Source organism: Pseudorasbora parva, chromosome 18, assembly GCF_024679245.1.
Source record: "Pseudorasbora parva isolate DD20220531a chromosome 18, ASM2467924v1, whole genome shotgun sequence".
Taxonomy (NCBI): Eukaryota; Metazoa; Chordata; class Actinopteri; order Cypriniformes; family Gobionidae; genus Pseudorasbora; species Pseudorasbora parva.
Window position 1 is genome coordinate 39,134,301 of NC_090189.1, and position 12,723 is coordinate 39,147,023.

A 12,723-nucleotide genomic window follows, 5' to 3' on the forward strand; every position below is an offset into this window, starting at 1 on the left:
TCCCTCAATACCAATAGGAATATGGCAAAAATCTGATATAGCTGTCCTTCCTACTACCACCACCCCTAGTTCATTCGTCCCGTTGTTTATAGTTGGCCTGTCTGCTTGCACTGGCGCTGAGCGGGACAAGGGCTTGGGGGTCTGCAGCGTCCCGCCTACTGCGCCCCCTTCCTGTTTCCCGAATTCTTAGCTAGCACAGGGCATTCCTTAACCAAATGCCCCGGCTGACCACACCCCCAGCAAAGTCGGGCCTGTGTCTGCCGTCTGGGAGGAGGCAAGGCTAGCCCGCGAATCATCTCTGTAATCTCGTCCAGCCATTCAGGTTTTGGTGAAGCTGTTTGACCCCCTCCCATTGCCCTGATGGTGGGGGAGGGGTCAAGTGCTGACCCCATCATTGCTGCTTCAACCGCCATTTCCCTCTCCAGCGCCAACTCTAAGGCTTCAGCCAAATCACGTGGGCGTGCCAGCTGTGTATGTATGCGCAGTTCTGCTGGAGAAAGAGCTCTGATGAACTGATCACGGGCCAACTCGCTTTGCACTGATGGTGGAATATGTGCATAAGCTCGCCTTGCTAGAGATTCAATATCATTGGCCAGAGCCCGCAGTGGTTCTCCTGGAATTCTTTGACGGCTGTGCAACTCGGACCTGAGAAGCTCAGATCGGAAACACTGTCCAAAGCGGCGTCTCAATGCACCAACCAATGCATCATAATCAGCTCTTTCACTAGTGTCAAGCAGCAACAAACATGAGAGTGCATCATCTGTTAAGCAAAGAGCGAGCTGAAGGGCTTTCTGTTCTTCTGACCAACCATATGCATGAGCTAATAGCTCAAATTGGGCATGAAAAGCCTCCCAATCCGATTTGCCAGAGTATTTAGGTGTTTTTATTCCAACCGGCATATTCGATTCATGGCCGCCGCCATTGTTGTTTACCTTTTGACCCCTCGCTTCACGCGAGAACAACGCGTCTGCGTCTGACGTCATGACGTTCGACAGCGGCGGGCAATGGCGGGCGATGCCGCTCAGCAGCGGCGGATAATGGCGGCTCGCTTTCTGGCCTGCATCAGTGGCTTCACCCGGCTCTTTCTTCACCAAATTCGCCTTAAAGTGACTGGTTACAGACGCGGTGTGCCCACCAAACGTATTTGCTGCCCCAGCATAACCGTCATCTTCCTCCATCTTAATGCGCACGGTATTATCCATTCTTACCCGCGGAAGATCAGCTGCTTGAATCACGCACGCACAATCAGGACTCAAATCAGACACTTTATCTCCAGCTGTCTGCGATCGTTTTTACTTCTGACACCAGTTGTAACGTTCTCAGGCAATAATGAGACGTGTTGGTGAAAAGGGGTGTTTATTTGGGCTGTTGTCGGCCACAACCCACGCCGTACACACCCCGACTTAAACAGAGAACCGCACTTGAAACAGCGAGGCACTCCTCTCCCCTTTATTTCCGCTTTTCTCCCAAAAAACCCCTAGGGGGTGGAGCCTCTTCGCATATTTAACCCGAACCTCCAATAACAGGTAATGAAGTATGATAACAGTCCACAACACCAAAATGAACAGTGTCACATAAACATTAAACTCCTTGTCCACTAAAACACAATAACATTTAGAACATGTTACAATATTATCTACACACAGAAAAATAGGGTGTCAAAATTGTACCTTTAGGGGTACAACATCTTGTCGCTGGGGCAGTACACTTAAAAGAACCGACGTTGTACCATTTTTACCACAAAAAGGTTCATAGTAGTACCTTAAGGTACGCATTTGTACTCAAAGGTACTAATATGCAACTTTTAGGAGTAAAACAGGTACAAATATGTCCTTTTAAGGGTACTGCCCCAGCGACACTGCTAAAGGTACAATTTTGACACCCTTTTTTTCTGTGTGTACAAATACAGGTTATTTTTATTTATATATATTATATATATATATATATATATATATATATATATATATATATATATATATATATATATATATATATATATATATATATATTTTTTTTTTTTTTTTTTTTTACTTTTAAGATTTATATAATTGCACACTCAACACAGTTATGAGCAGGTTTTGCAACAAAATCTCTTCCCGAAAACAAGGACAAAGATGTTGGCAGCACTTCCATTTAGCTACAGAGGGCTTGTATATGTTTGAGGGAAATTGGCAAGCTTATCAAGTAAACAAATGAACTCTATAAATGTCACATACCTGCGGTCTCCGTGACACATTTCATGTGACGGATCACATACAGTCTGTGCTTGCCAAGACTGCAAGTGAATACAGGCTTCTGAGAACAAGAGAATGATGTCCTGGACAGACGGATCTACAAACTAGAAAAGAAACGTTCAGTGTTGACAAAACCTTGCCTGAAAGCTCAGTGTTTTCTAAAAAGGTTATAAAAGCAATATGTGCTTTGAATACATTTAAGATCTATACAGTATAAGTATAACTGAAATGCTAAATCTAATGACTATGACTTTAAATCTCCAGGGAAACACATTTTAATTGTAAATTAGTGCAGTATGTGTGTGTAATTAACTATTGGACTAGATGTGAGTCTAACTCAGTCCTGTGCCACTAGATGGCAGCATGTGTTCTACAGCTTGTCATTCCATCACTGTGACCTTCCCTGCTGTGAACCATGGCGTTCACTTCTACTCCTGAATAAACAACACTTCTACCATTTAACAAGGACACAAGCTCATCAGTTTAAGTCAGTGAAAAGGAGCATGCTTGTGCGATAAAACGTGTTGTGTAAGTCTATTCAGGAAAGGTGACTAGTGTATTTGTAAATGCCAGATAAGCTATAAAAGAGCTGTGTGTGCATGAGGCATCTAATCTTGTAAAGTACTCCAGTGTGCCAGGAGTGTAATGGTGATTTGGCTGGATTTTGAGAGATCCTATTGCTCTCTTACTGCCTAAAAAGAATTTTAAGACAGCCCAGAGCAAATTCATTAGCCTCACATTGCCTGTGTATGTAGAAACAAGCAAGCTAAGCAAATATCTATGAAAATTTACATGACCTTGGCCCTTGACAAAGTAAGATCTGCAGTGATAAATCTGGTTTTGATATGGATACATTCTATTCTATTCTATTCTATTCTATTCTATTCTGTTCTGTTCTGTTCTGTTCTGTTCTGTTCTGTTCCGTTCCGTTCCGTTCCGTTCCGTTCCGTTCCGTTCCGTTCCGTTCCGTTCCGTTCCATTCCATTCCATTCTATTCTATTCTATTCCACAATTACGATACCATTATAATTTCCCACAATAACTCACACTTTGGGTTGACTATAAACCAGTGATGTCAAATCGATTAATCGTGAGTAATCGCGTTCAACAAAGAAAGTTTGTGTGTGTGTGTGTGTGTGTGTGTGTGTGTGTGTGTGTTTGCATTTCGATAAAACAAACAAAAAAATAAAACAAAATTCTAATTAAACTTAAATTTAAGGTATGATTAATCGCGATTAATAACAAATAGTGTGTGATTATGATTAATGCTTAAAGCGATTAGTTGATTAGATGGAACTACTATAAACCTTTTCTTTTCTATTATATTATATTCCACAATTATTACCAGATTATTATTTTCCACAATAACTCACAATTTGAAATGACTATAAACCAGTGATGTAAAATCGATTAATCGTGATTAATCATATTTAACAAAAAGTGTCTAAATATATAATGTGTGTGTGTGTGTGTGTGTGTGTGTGTGTGTGTGTGTTTGTGTGTGTGTGTGTGTGTTTGTGTGTGTGTGTGTGTGTGTGTGTGTGTGTGTGTGTGTGTGTGTGTGTGTGTGTGTGTGTGTGTGTGTGTGTGTGTGTGTGTGTGTGTGTGTGCGCGCGCATGTATACACACATTAAAATAAATAAAAACTTACACTTAAGGTGCAATTAATCGCAAATAATAACATTAAAAATTTGTATTAATTAAAAATGTAATCACACATTTTTAATCGAAATGTAATCGATTTGACAGCACTATTCTAAACCTATTCTATTCTATTCTATTCTATTCTATTCTATTCTATTCTATTCTATTCTATTCTATTCTATTCTACAATTATAATTTTTCACAATAACTCACACTTTGGGTTGACTATTAACTAGTCACTAAGTGATGTCAAATCGATTAATCATGAATATATATATATTAGGGGTGACCTAATGCAGAGCCGGATTCGACCACCGTTCTCACAGTCGAATCTTCGTCCGGTGTGCGACCCCTTTAAGGGTGCTGAGCTTCGGGAGGGCCATTTCAAGGTTTTATATTAAATTTATTCAATCGATTTGTTTTATCACGATTTGTTTTATTAAATTAAAACAAATCGTCAATGTACATACTGATTTCGCCCTGTGCTACAAGATACACCCAACGTGCAGCTCTTCTGTCAGAAGTCGGTACAAAATTGAGCTTGCGTGTATATAATGTGCGCGTCCGGTGTGAGATTCTGAGATGCGGCGCTGAGCTCTGCGTCCGGTGTGAGAACCTGAGATGCGGCGCTGAGCTTTGCGTCCGGTGTGAGATCCTGAGATGCGGCGCTGAGCTTTGACTCCGCTGTGAGATCCTGAGATGCGGCGCTGAGCTTTGCGTCCGGTGTGAGATCCTGAGATGTGGCGCTGAGCTTTGTGTCCGGTTTGAGATCCTGAGATGCGGCGCTGAGCTTTGCGTCCGGTGTGAGATCCTGAGATGCGGCGCTGAGCTTTGCGTCCGGTGTGAGATCCTGAGATGCGGCGCTGAGCTTTGTGTCCGGTTTGAGATCCTGAGATGCGGCGCTGAGCTTTGCGTCCGGTGTGAGATCCTGAGATGCGGCGCTGAGCTTTGCGTCCGGTATGAGATCCTGAGATGCGGCGCTGAGCTTTGCGTCCGGTTTGAGATCCTGAGATGCGGCGCTGAGCTTTGCGTCCGGGGTGAGATCCTGAGATGCGGCGCTGAGCTTTGCGTCCGGTGTGAGATCCTGAGATGCGGCGCTGAGCTTTGCGTCCGGTTTGAGATCCTGAGATGCGGCGCTGAGCTTTGCGTCCGGTGTGAGATCCTGAGATGCGGCGCTGAGCTTTGCGTCCGGTGTGAGATCCTGAGATGCGGCGCTGAGCTTTGCGTCCGGTGTGAGATCCTGAGATGCGGCGCTGAGCTTTACGTCCGGTGTGAGATCCTGAGATGCGGTGCTGAGCTTTGCGTCCGGTGTGAGATCCTGAGATGCGGCGCTGAGCTTTGCGTCCGGTGTGAGATCCTGAGATGCGGCGCTGAGCTTTGCGTCCGGTGTGAGATCCTGAGATGCGGCGCTGAGCTTTGCGTCCGGTGTGAGATCCTGAGATGCGGCGCTGAGCTTTGCGTCCGGTGTGAGATCCTGAGATGCGGCGCTGAGCTTTGCGTCCGGTGTGAGATCCTGAGATGCGGCGTTGAGCTTTGCGTCCGGTGTGAGATCCTGAGATGCGGCGCTGAGCTTTGCGTCCGGTGTGAGATCCTGAGATGCGGCGCTGAGCTTTGCGTCCGGTGTGAGATCCTGAGATGCGGCGCTGAGCTTTGCGTCCGGTGTGAGATCCTGAGATGCGGCGCTGAGCTTTGCGTCCGGTGTGAGATCCTGAGATGCGGCGCTGAGCTTTGCGTCCGGTGTGAGATCCTGAGATGCGGCGGTGAGCTTTGCGTCCGGTGTGAGATCCTGAGATGCGGCGCTGAGCTTTGCGTCCGGTGTGAGATCCTGAGATGCGGCGCTGAGCTTTGCGTCCAGTGTGAGATGCAAAGAGTAAGCAAGCATATACTAGGAGTATAGTATCTTACTTGTCGGAGACATTGTGTGAGCTGACGCTTGAAGCACACAGTGATGAGATTTAGATGCTCCATATGGTGTGGAAATGAACGGGTCTTTATCATCGCTGAAGTGAGACACAATACAATCGCAAATGGACTAACAAGTGAACATGACACGCCAGCATAGTCAAGCAGCATATATTAGGCTAGTTCTCGGCTAATGTCCGTCTTCTCTCTAGGCAGGTTTTCTTTTTAGATTTATTTATCCAAATGTTCTTTTATATATTTGTGTGATGTTTTGTATTTCGATCGCGGCTTTAAAATGTTATGAGAAAACGTTTTACGAATGTTTATCCACCACATTACCTTTTATTTAAACCTAAATAAGAAAGCCATTGTCAGTTCGTCTGTCAGTTGGCAGGCAGTTTTGGTCGCTTTATTAAAAGTTGTTGCTGTGTGCAGTGTGTAAAGGAAAATAACAATAGATTTACCCGCCTGCTGACTAGTGTCGTGCTCCTTCCAACCCATTCACACACACACACACAGATGATTCGACTCGACCATAGAGAGATTCGACAATTCTGATTCGAATGTGTAAATCCTTAGTCGGGGCCAGCCCTAGTGAAGTCATTATACACTAAAAACGTTTTGAGACACATTGCTGTTTAATGGAAAACCATGTGAATGGTGCGACAGGATTTTGAACAACTCTGCGCTTGTGCACGACCCCCATCTGTTTAGAAACAACTAATCTTAATCCTTAGTCGGGGACAGCTTAATGCGATTAATTGCGATTAATCGATTAGACAGCATTACTATAAACCTTTTAAAATTGAATTCAAAACACAAGCCACAAGCATACTTAAAATACTATCTTTGTTCACATACTGGTTTCTACAGTTTGTGTTTGTTTGTTTTGAGAATTATAACAAGTTTTGATTTAAGGAGTGTGGTATAACCATCAAGGAAAACACACTAAAATATTTATTTTTTGTGATTATCTTAATTTAAAAGTGTATTTAAACATACTTTTGTTAAGCATATAAATAAACAGACAAACAAACAAACAAATAAACAAACAAACAAATAAACAAACAAACAAACAAACAAACAAACAAACAAATAAATAAATAAATAAATAAATAAATAAATAAATAAATAAATAATGTTTTAATTATGAATAGTGATTGCATTTGGATGACCTAACCTTGTCATGTCATAAAAGGTAAAATAATCGGATCATTTTAAGAAACTCACTGACCTTGTCTTTGACATAGGGTCTATCTATTGTTGTCACATGACAACAAAATGGCTTTCTGTCACACCGCACTGATTTTGAAATGCTTTTTAAAATATTCTTTTAAACTTTTCTTTCGTAAATATTTTATTTTTTAAATGTTTTTAAGTAGCCTAATTACAATAAATTACAACGTCACTGTATCGGCTACAATTCTTGAATACATTAATAAAAGCTTCTGCATATCTAACATTGCGTATTTACAGTATTTGAGCCACATTTTGCATCGTCTCATGCGATGGCCATCAGATCTGTCCACAGGCGCATCGTGATGAGTTTATTCAACAGTTGAGGACGTGAGCTCAGCTGTGCGGCTCAGCTCGGCTCGGCTCGGCTCTCGGCAGTCACACGGCGATCTGCGATCAGGCGATGTCCTCTGCTCGGATGTGTGTGTGTGTGTGTGTGTGTGTGCTGTGATGCAGGCATGAGTCTCCCCGGACTTTAGCGCGCATATGGGAGGTAAAGAGGCATGTTCGCGTGTTCTGCATCAGTGTGTCATTGACTCCGGCTCTGCAAGGATCTTACCACAGCATTGCGGTGAGTGGAGAAGTTGTGTGGGATAGTCTCTGTGTCCAGCACTCGTCTCCACACTGCAGTCTCGCCTGTGACCACTGTTACTGCTGGCATCGATGTCGAGCATCCTCACATATCAAACGGTAAGTTTATGATTAAGGATGATTTTACAGCAGAGTTCAGCTACAGGTCTATACAGTACGTGATCGTAACACTATCAGTTTTCTAACTCGTCTATCTCTGCACTTGTTTATGTCACTGTGTACAGAGTTGCCAGTGAACAACATGTAGGATGCTATGTAATTAAATAGCCTATTTGCACATTGTCCAGTAAAGTACTTTTATTGGGTATAGTTGTCACACATTTTATCCAGTGACTATATCTTAGGCTTAGTTTATTTATTTTAGAAACTATTGGACATTGATTTAAAGTTATTATATCTAAAACCTTTTTTGAACAATGAAAAACGGCATATTACACTAAATAATTGTATTTAAAATGTATCGTTATGAGATTTTTGAGAAAACAGCATGCCAAAAATAACATTGTCATGTTTTGGCTAGTGGAAATTAATAATAATAATACTAATACTATACTACTACTAATAATAATAATAATAATACATATTTAAAATAAAATCTTATTTCATTGTATGTTATATTTTATGAAACATTATATGAAATATTGCCCTTGTGACAACCAGGAAACACGGATTCCCCAACTCTTTTTTTTTTTTTTTTTTGTGTCAGCTGAACGTCTTTGACTCAATATATTAGCTGATATTTTAAATTTTTATAAGTTAGGTCAAAAAAAAAAAAAAAAATCAAGTCAATAATATGAATTAATAAAGTTCACAGTTCTCTTATGTCAGTTAATGGTCACATGACATGCATGTTTTATCTTTTTTAGAAAGTGTTTTATTGTTTTTTCTTTGCGTTTTTAATTATTATGATTTAATTACTTAATAGTGTTTTTTATTAAACTCTCAAACCTCCTGCAGTTCCTTCACAAACCCCAGTCTAAGAAACCCTGACAAAATGCAATATTCAATGCACTTCACGATGTTGATAACAACGAATGGAGTACATTTTCTTTCTCTTTGTATTTTTATATCAATATGGTACATGATTATCCTATTTAAGTCAATGTGATAAACTAGTTAGTAGGCTTTTATCAAAAAGTAATCTGATTATATTGTGTAATGTAATGGATTACGTTTCTAACTACATTTTTTTGTCAGTAATGGACTACAATTTTTTAATAATCTACTCAGGCCAGTATGTGGAAAACACTGGGGAACGTGTCTTCCCAACTTGCGAATCCTATTCAGAGGTTTTCATGGGCCAATGTGAATTCATCTAGATTAAAATATTAGAGACAATATATTCTATTCAAAACATTTTATTCTGATCCAAAACGAGGCAAGGTGAGCATTGTGGAATGATAAATACTCTTGTGTAATGTATGTTTCATTCACACCCAAAGCCGGAGGACACAAACAGATGATTGGTTGTTGTTCAGCATGTACTTTTGATGTCTTAGCCAATAGAAAGCAAGAAATAATAAAAGAAAAATAATAAAAGAAAAACTGTTATTACACTTTAGTGTTGTCATGATACTGGAAATTTTAACTTTGATACGATACCTTGAAAAATATCGATACCAAAAATTCCGATACCACGGGGAAAACTGCCCCATACAGATTATTATTTCATAATTATTTAATAATTTGAGAAATTTTACTGCAATGGTTTACATACAGCAAAGTAAGGCATTATTTGAAATTGAAGTACGTTTAAAAAGTTTAAAACAGTAAACAGTAAAGACAATAAAGAGTAGGGCTGTAACGATACACCAAACCCACGATTCGGTTCGTATCACGATTTTTGACCCACGGTACGATACAAACCTCGATATGGGGGGAAACAAAACAGTTCAAAAGATATTTTGAGGAAAAAAAAAATTAATTTATTAAATAACATTTGAAGAACCTGTATAAACTGAACACCAAATAACAATATTAACTATGCAAATTATTAACAAAATACCTAAGTAAATTAAACTATATAACCAAAGCTATAACACTTCTGTTTTCTTTTTAATAAAATACTGTTGAAAAACAAACAGAACTAAAGTCCGCACTGAGGTAACTGAGGCTTACTCTCTGTGGCTCTCTAGCGCGTGTTTGGGCGGGGTTTGCTATTTGCCAATTGGCCGTGATATAGTGTGCGGTTATGGTCATATAGCTGTCTGTGGCACGGGACGTCCATCCATCGGTGGTGATTGTGATGGATTCAGCAGTACTCAACCCTTCCTCCACCTCAGCCTTCGTTTTCTCCAGAAGTTTTGGTAGCACATTTTGAGAGAAATGCGCCCGGCTCAGTAATGCATAACGGGGCTCGAGCACACTAAGTAAATAAGCTACGTGAATCCCTCGTTTTCAACAACCGAAAAAGGGCGCATATCCAGTGACATGATTCCAATTGCATCTGTAATTTTTTGTGCTCGATCTGAATTGGCTGGAAACTTTGCTTGGAATAAACTAGGCAGTGTAGGCTGCTGCTGTTGGGTTGTGGGGACACACTGCAAGCGTGTCGTGAGCGTCTCGGCTGCGTGGCGTGTCCGTTTTTATTTCGGCTCTCATGTTAACTGGTTAGAGTTTGCATAATGCCTGCGTGACACGCACGGAAAACGCATGCATGCTTCAAATAGAAGACAACGCCTATTTTTAACTCGACACGCGAGCGTGTTGGAAGCGTTTCAAGGGCAAAATAGAATAGGAAAAGATGTTTATATGTCATTTTGACACGAATGCATATTAATAAAATCCGGTTGGGGAAGCTTCTCGAAACACTTACGGCAAATTGTGTGGGTCTTGTCAATTACACGATTGCCATCCTTGTTCTCCACCGGCGAAATGTTGCCATACTGCTGACTTAAAAGTTGGACCTGGACAGGAAGGATAATTCTGGGAGTTGGAAGGGGTGTGTCGCGATTCTGCCTTCACACATCGCGATACAGGTTCGTGGACCTGCATATTGCGATTTCGATTTCATATCGCATATCGTTACAGCCCTAATAAAGAGACAATTTAAATATTTTGGGTGGGTCTAACAGTAGGCTAGTATTCAGGTAAGAAACCAAACAGAAATTAAAATAAAAAATTAAATACAGACTAATGATTACAATCAGTTACAAGAGCAGCGAGTGATTTTCATTTTGTGTTTTGTTCTGTGATTAACAACAGATAGCAGCAGGTATATTAGGCTGCTGTCACTTTAAGAGCTTGTGCACTGATCTAATACTGTTACACAACATGTGTTTTCTCATTCCAAAACTGACTGTTTTCCCTGAATACTCGTCAAGACAGAATTTTTCACATGAGGTAGTGTGTATTTGACCGTTTATGCGCAGTACGCCACAAAAACTGGTTGAGAGGCGGCTTTATGTGCGCGCCACATAGATTGACGGTGTGCGCACTTTTGGTGAGCCCGAAACCTGCGGGAATGACTAAAATGATGTGCAATACAAGCACTATTCAACCGGAGCTAATGAGACGAGTGAGTGACAGGAGACACAAACTGTCAATCGGAGAGAAGAGAGTGCTGTTATCAGTCTATCAATACTGCAGGAAAGGAGTATTGGAACCAAAAGTACCGGACGTTAAAAAAGTTGGGATGCCAAAAGTACCGGTACTTCGGTACCAAGTCGGTACTGTAATTTTTAAAATGTGACGATACCAGCCTTTCTGTTATACCATTCCCTTAAAAATAAAGGTGCCAAGAAGAACCAAACATTGGGTTTCACAATGATGCCATAGAGGAACCATTTTTGGTTCCCCAAAGAACTGTTTTGTGAAAGGTTCTTTAAAGAACCTTTTTGCACTACAAATAACCTTTTGTCTGGAGGAAAGGTTATTTGGATATTAAAGGTTATTCGTGGAACCAAACACCCTGCCAAAGAACCATTTAAGAACCTTTATTTTTAAGAGTGCAGTAGTCCCGAGGATATAGTAGTAGTTAATAATATAGTAGTAGTTCATTATAGCAGTAGTTCAGTCACTCAGTGCAGGGCTCCAGACTAACTAACCGTAAAAAAAAACTATTTAAATATGAATCCTGCATGTTCGGCATGTCTCTGTGTAAGGGAAAGGAGCAGACACACGATTTCATTTACCACACACAGAAGGGGGTCACACACCGGACGAGAAGCGCTGCACCACACCACGTCTTTAAAATTTGAATGCATTGTTTTCTATGAGTGTATGCACACCGGTGACGCCATTCACCCAGCTTGAGCAGTGTTTCACTGGATGATGATATGAATGCAGGACGTTGATCTCTAGAGTCGCTCTGAGAGTCACTTTATGAGCATTTTACCATTTTATTGAGAAAAAAAGATTGTCATATCAAACATCATACAGTCACAGAAACTCAAACAGCATCACAGCAACCCGTCAAAATAAAAGTTCAGTTTAACTTGAAGAAATTGACAGAAATATATTATGCTACTCTTATACAGTAGATTGAGCTGTGTCTCAGTGTAATAATAATACTAACACTAATAATAATAATCATTAAATTATTATTAGGTAGGTGTCCATAGAGGGTTGCTTATTTTTCACTTGATCTTTTTGTAAGCAGCGTTTAGCCTTTGTGTTTATATAAATTGTTTACGTATAATGACCACCATCATAAATAATAAACTCAATCTCAAACTGAACTCAAACTCAAACTCAATCAAATAGTTACATAAAATAGTAAAAATAGTTCAAACAGATTTTGCTGGTACTGAAATTACTTCAGAGAACCGTAGAATTTTAAAGGTGCACTATGTAACTTTTCCATCCGCTAGAGGTCGTCTATTCAAAACAAATGCGTAGTTTGATGACAACAAGTTTGAGTGCAGATTCTTGGGAATCAGGATAGGACTCGGCAGAAATCATGTTGATGGATGTGGTTATTAACGTTACTGTAGTGTGAAGCAGAGCGAGTGTTGAGGAGCTGAGCAAGGCCGCTGGAGCGATTGTTCATAAAATGAACAACACATGCCTCGCGAGCAGTGGGACTTTTATTATGCCACGGTCGCCAGTGCCATTTCCAGTCATGAGTGTGAGGTAACGCAGCTCTGTTTATAATATTAGACACATCTGAGTGTTT

At 40.6% G+C, this 12,723-nt stretch overlaps 2 protein-coding genes across 2 annotated transcripts in view; one reads left to right on the top strand and one right to left on the bottom strand.

The window, feature by feature from the left end:
* Window positions 1-7,713, bottom strand: part of zmp:0000001268 (CYTL1 domain-containing protein) — a 49,702-nt gene extending 41,989 nt beyond the window's left edge. Inside the window, exons 1-2 of the mRNA XM_067423578.1 lie at window positions 7,576-7,713; window positions 2,217-2,338 (exon numbers count right to left, since the gene is read on the bottom strand). Of these exons, the coding sequence (XP_067279679.1) occupies window positions 2,217-2,241 (25 nt within the window). The 5' untranslated portion in view covers window positions 2,242-2,338; window positions 7,576-7,713. The remainder of the gene's footprint in view (window positions 1-2,216; window positions 2,339-7,575) is intronic.
* The window catches only part of stk32a (serine/threonine kinase 32A), a 156,359-nt gene continuing 150,933 nt past the window's right edge, over window positions 7,298-12,723 (top strand). Inside the window, exon 1 of the mRNA XM_067423577.1 lies at window positions 7,298-7,706. The gene's annotated coding sequence lies outside the window, so the exon portion shown is untranslated. The remainder of the gene's footprint in view (window positions 7,707-12,723) is intronic.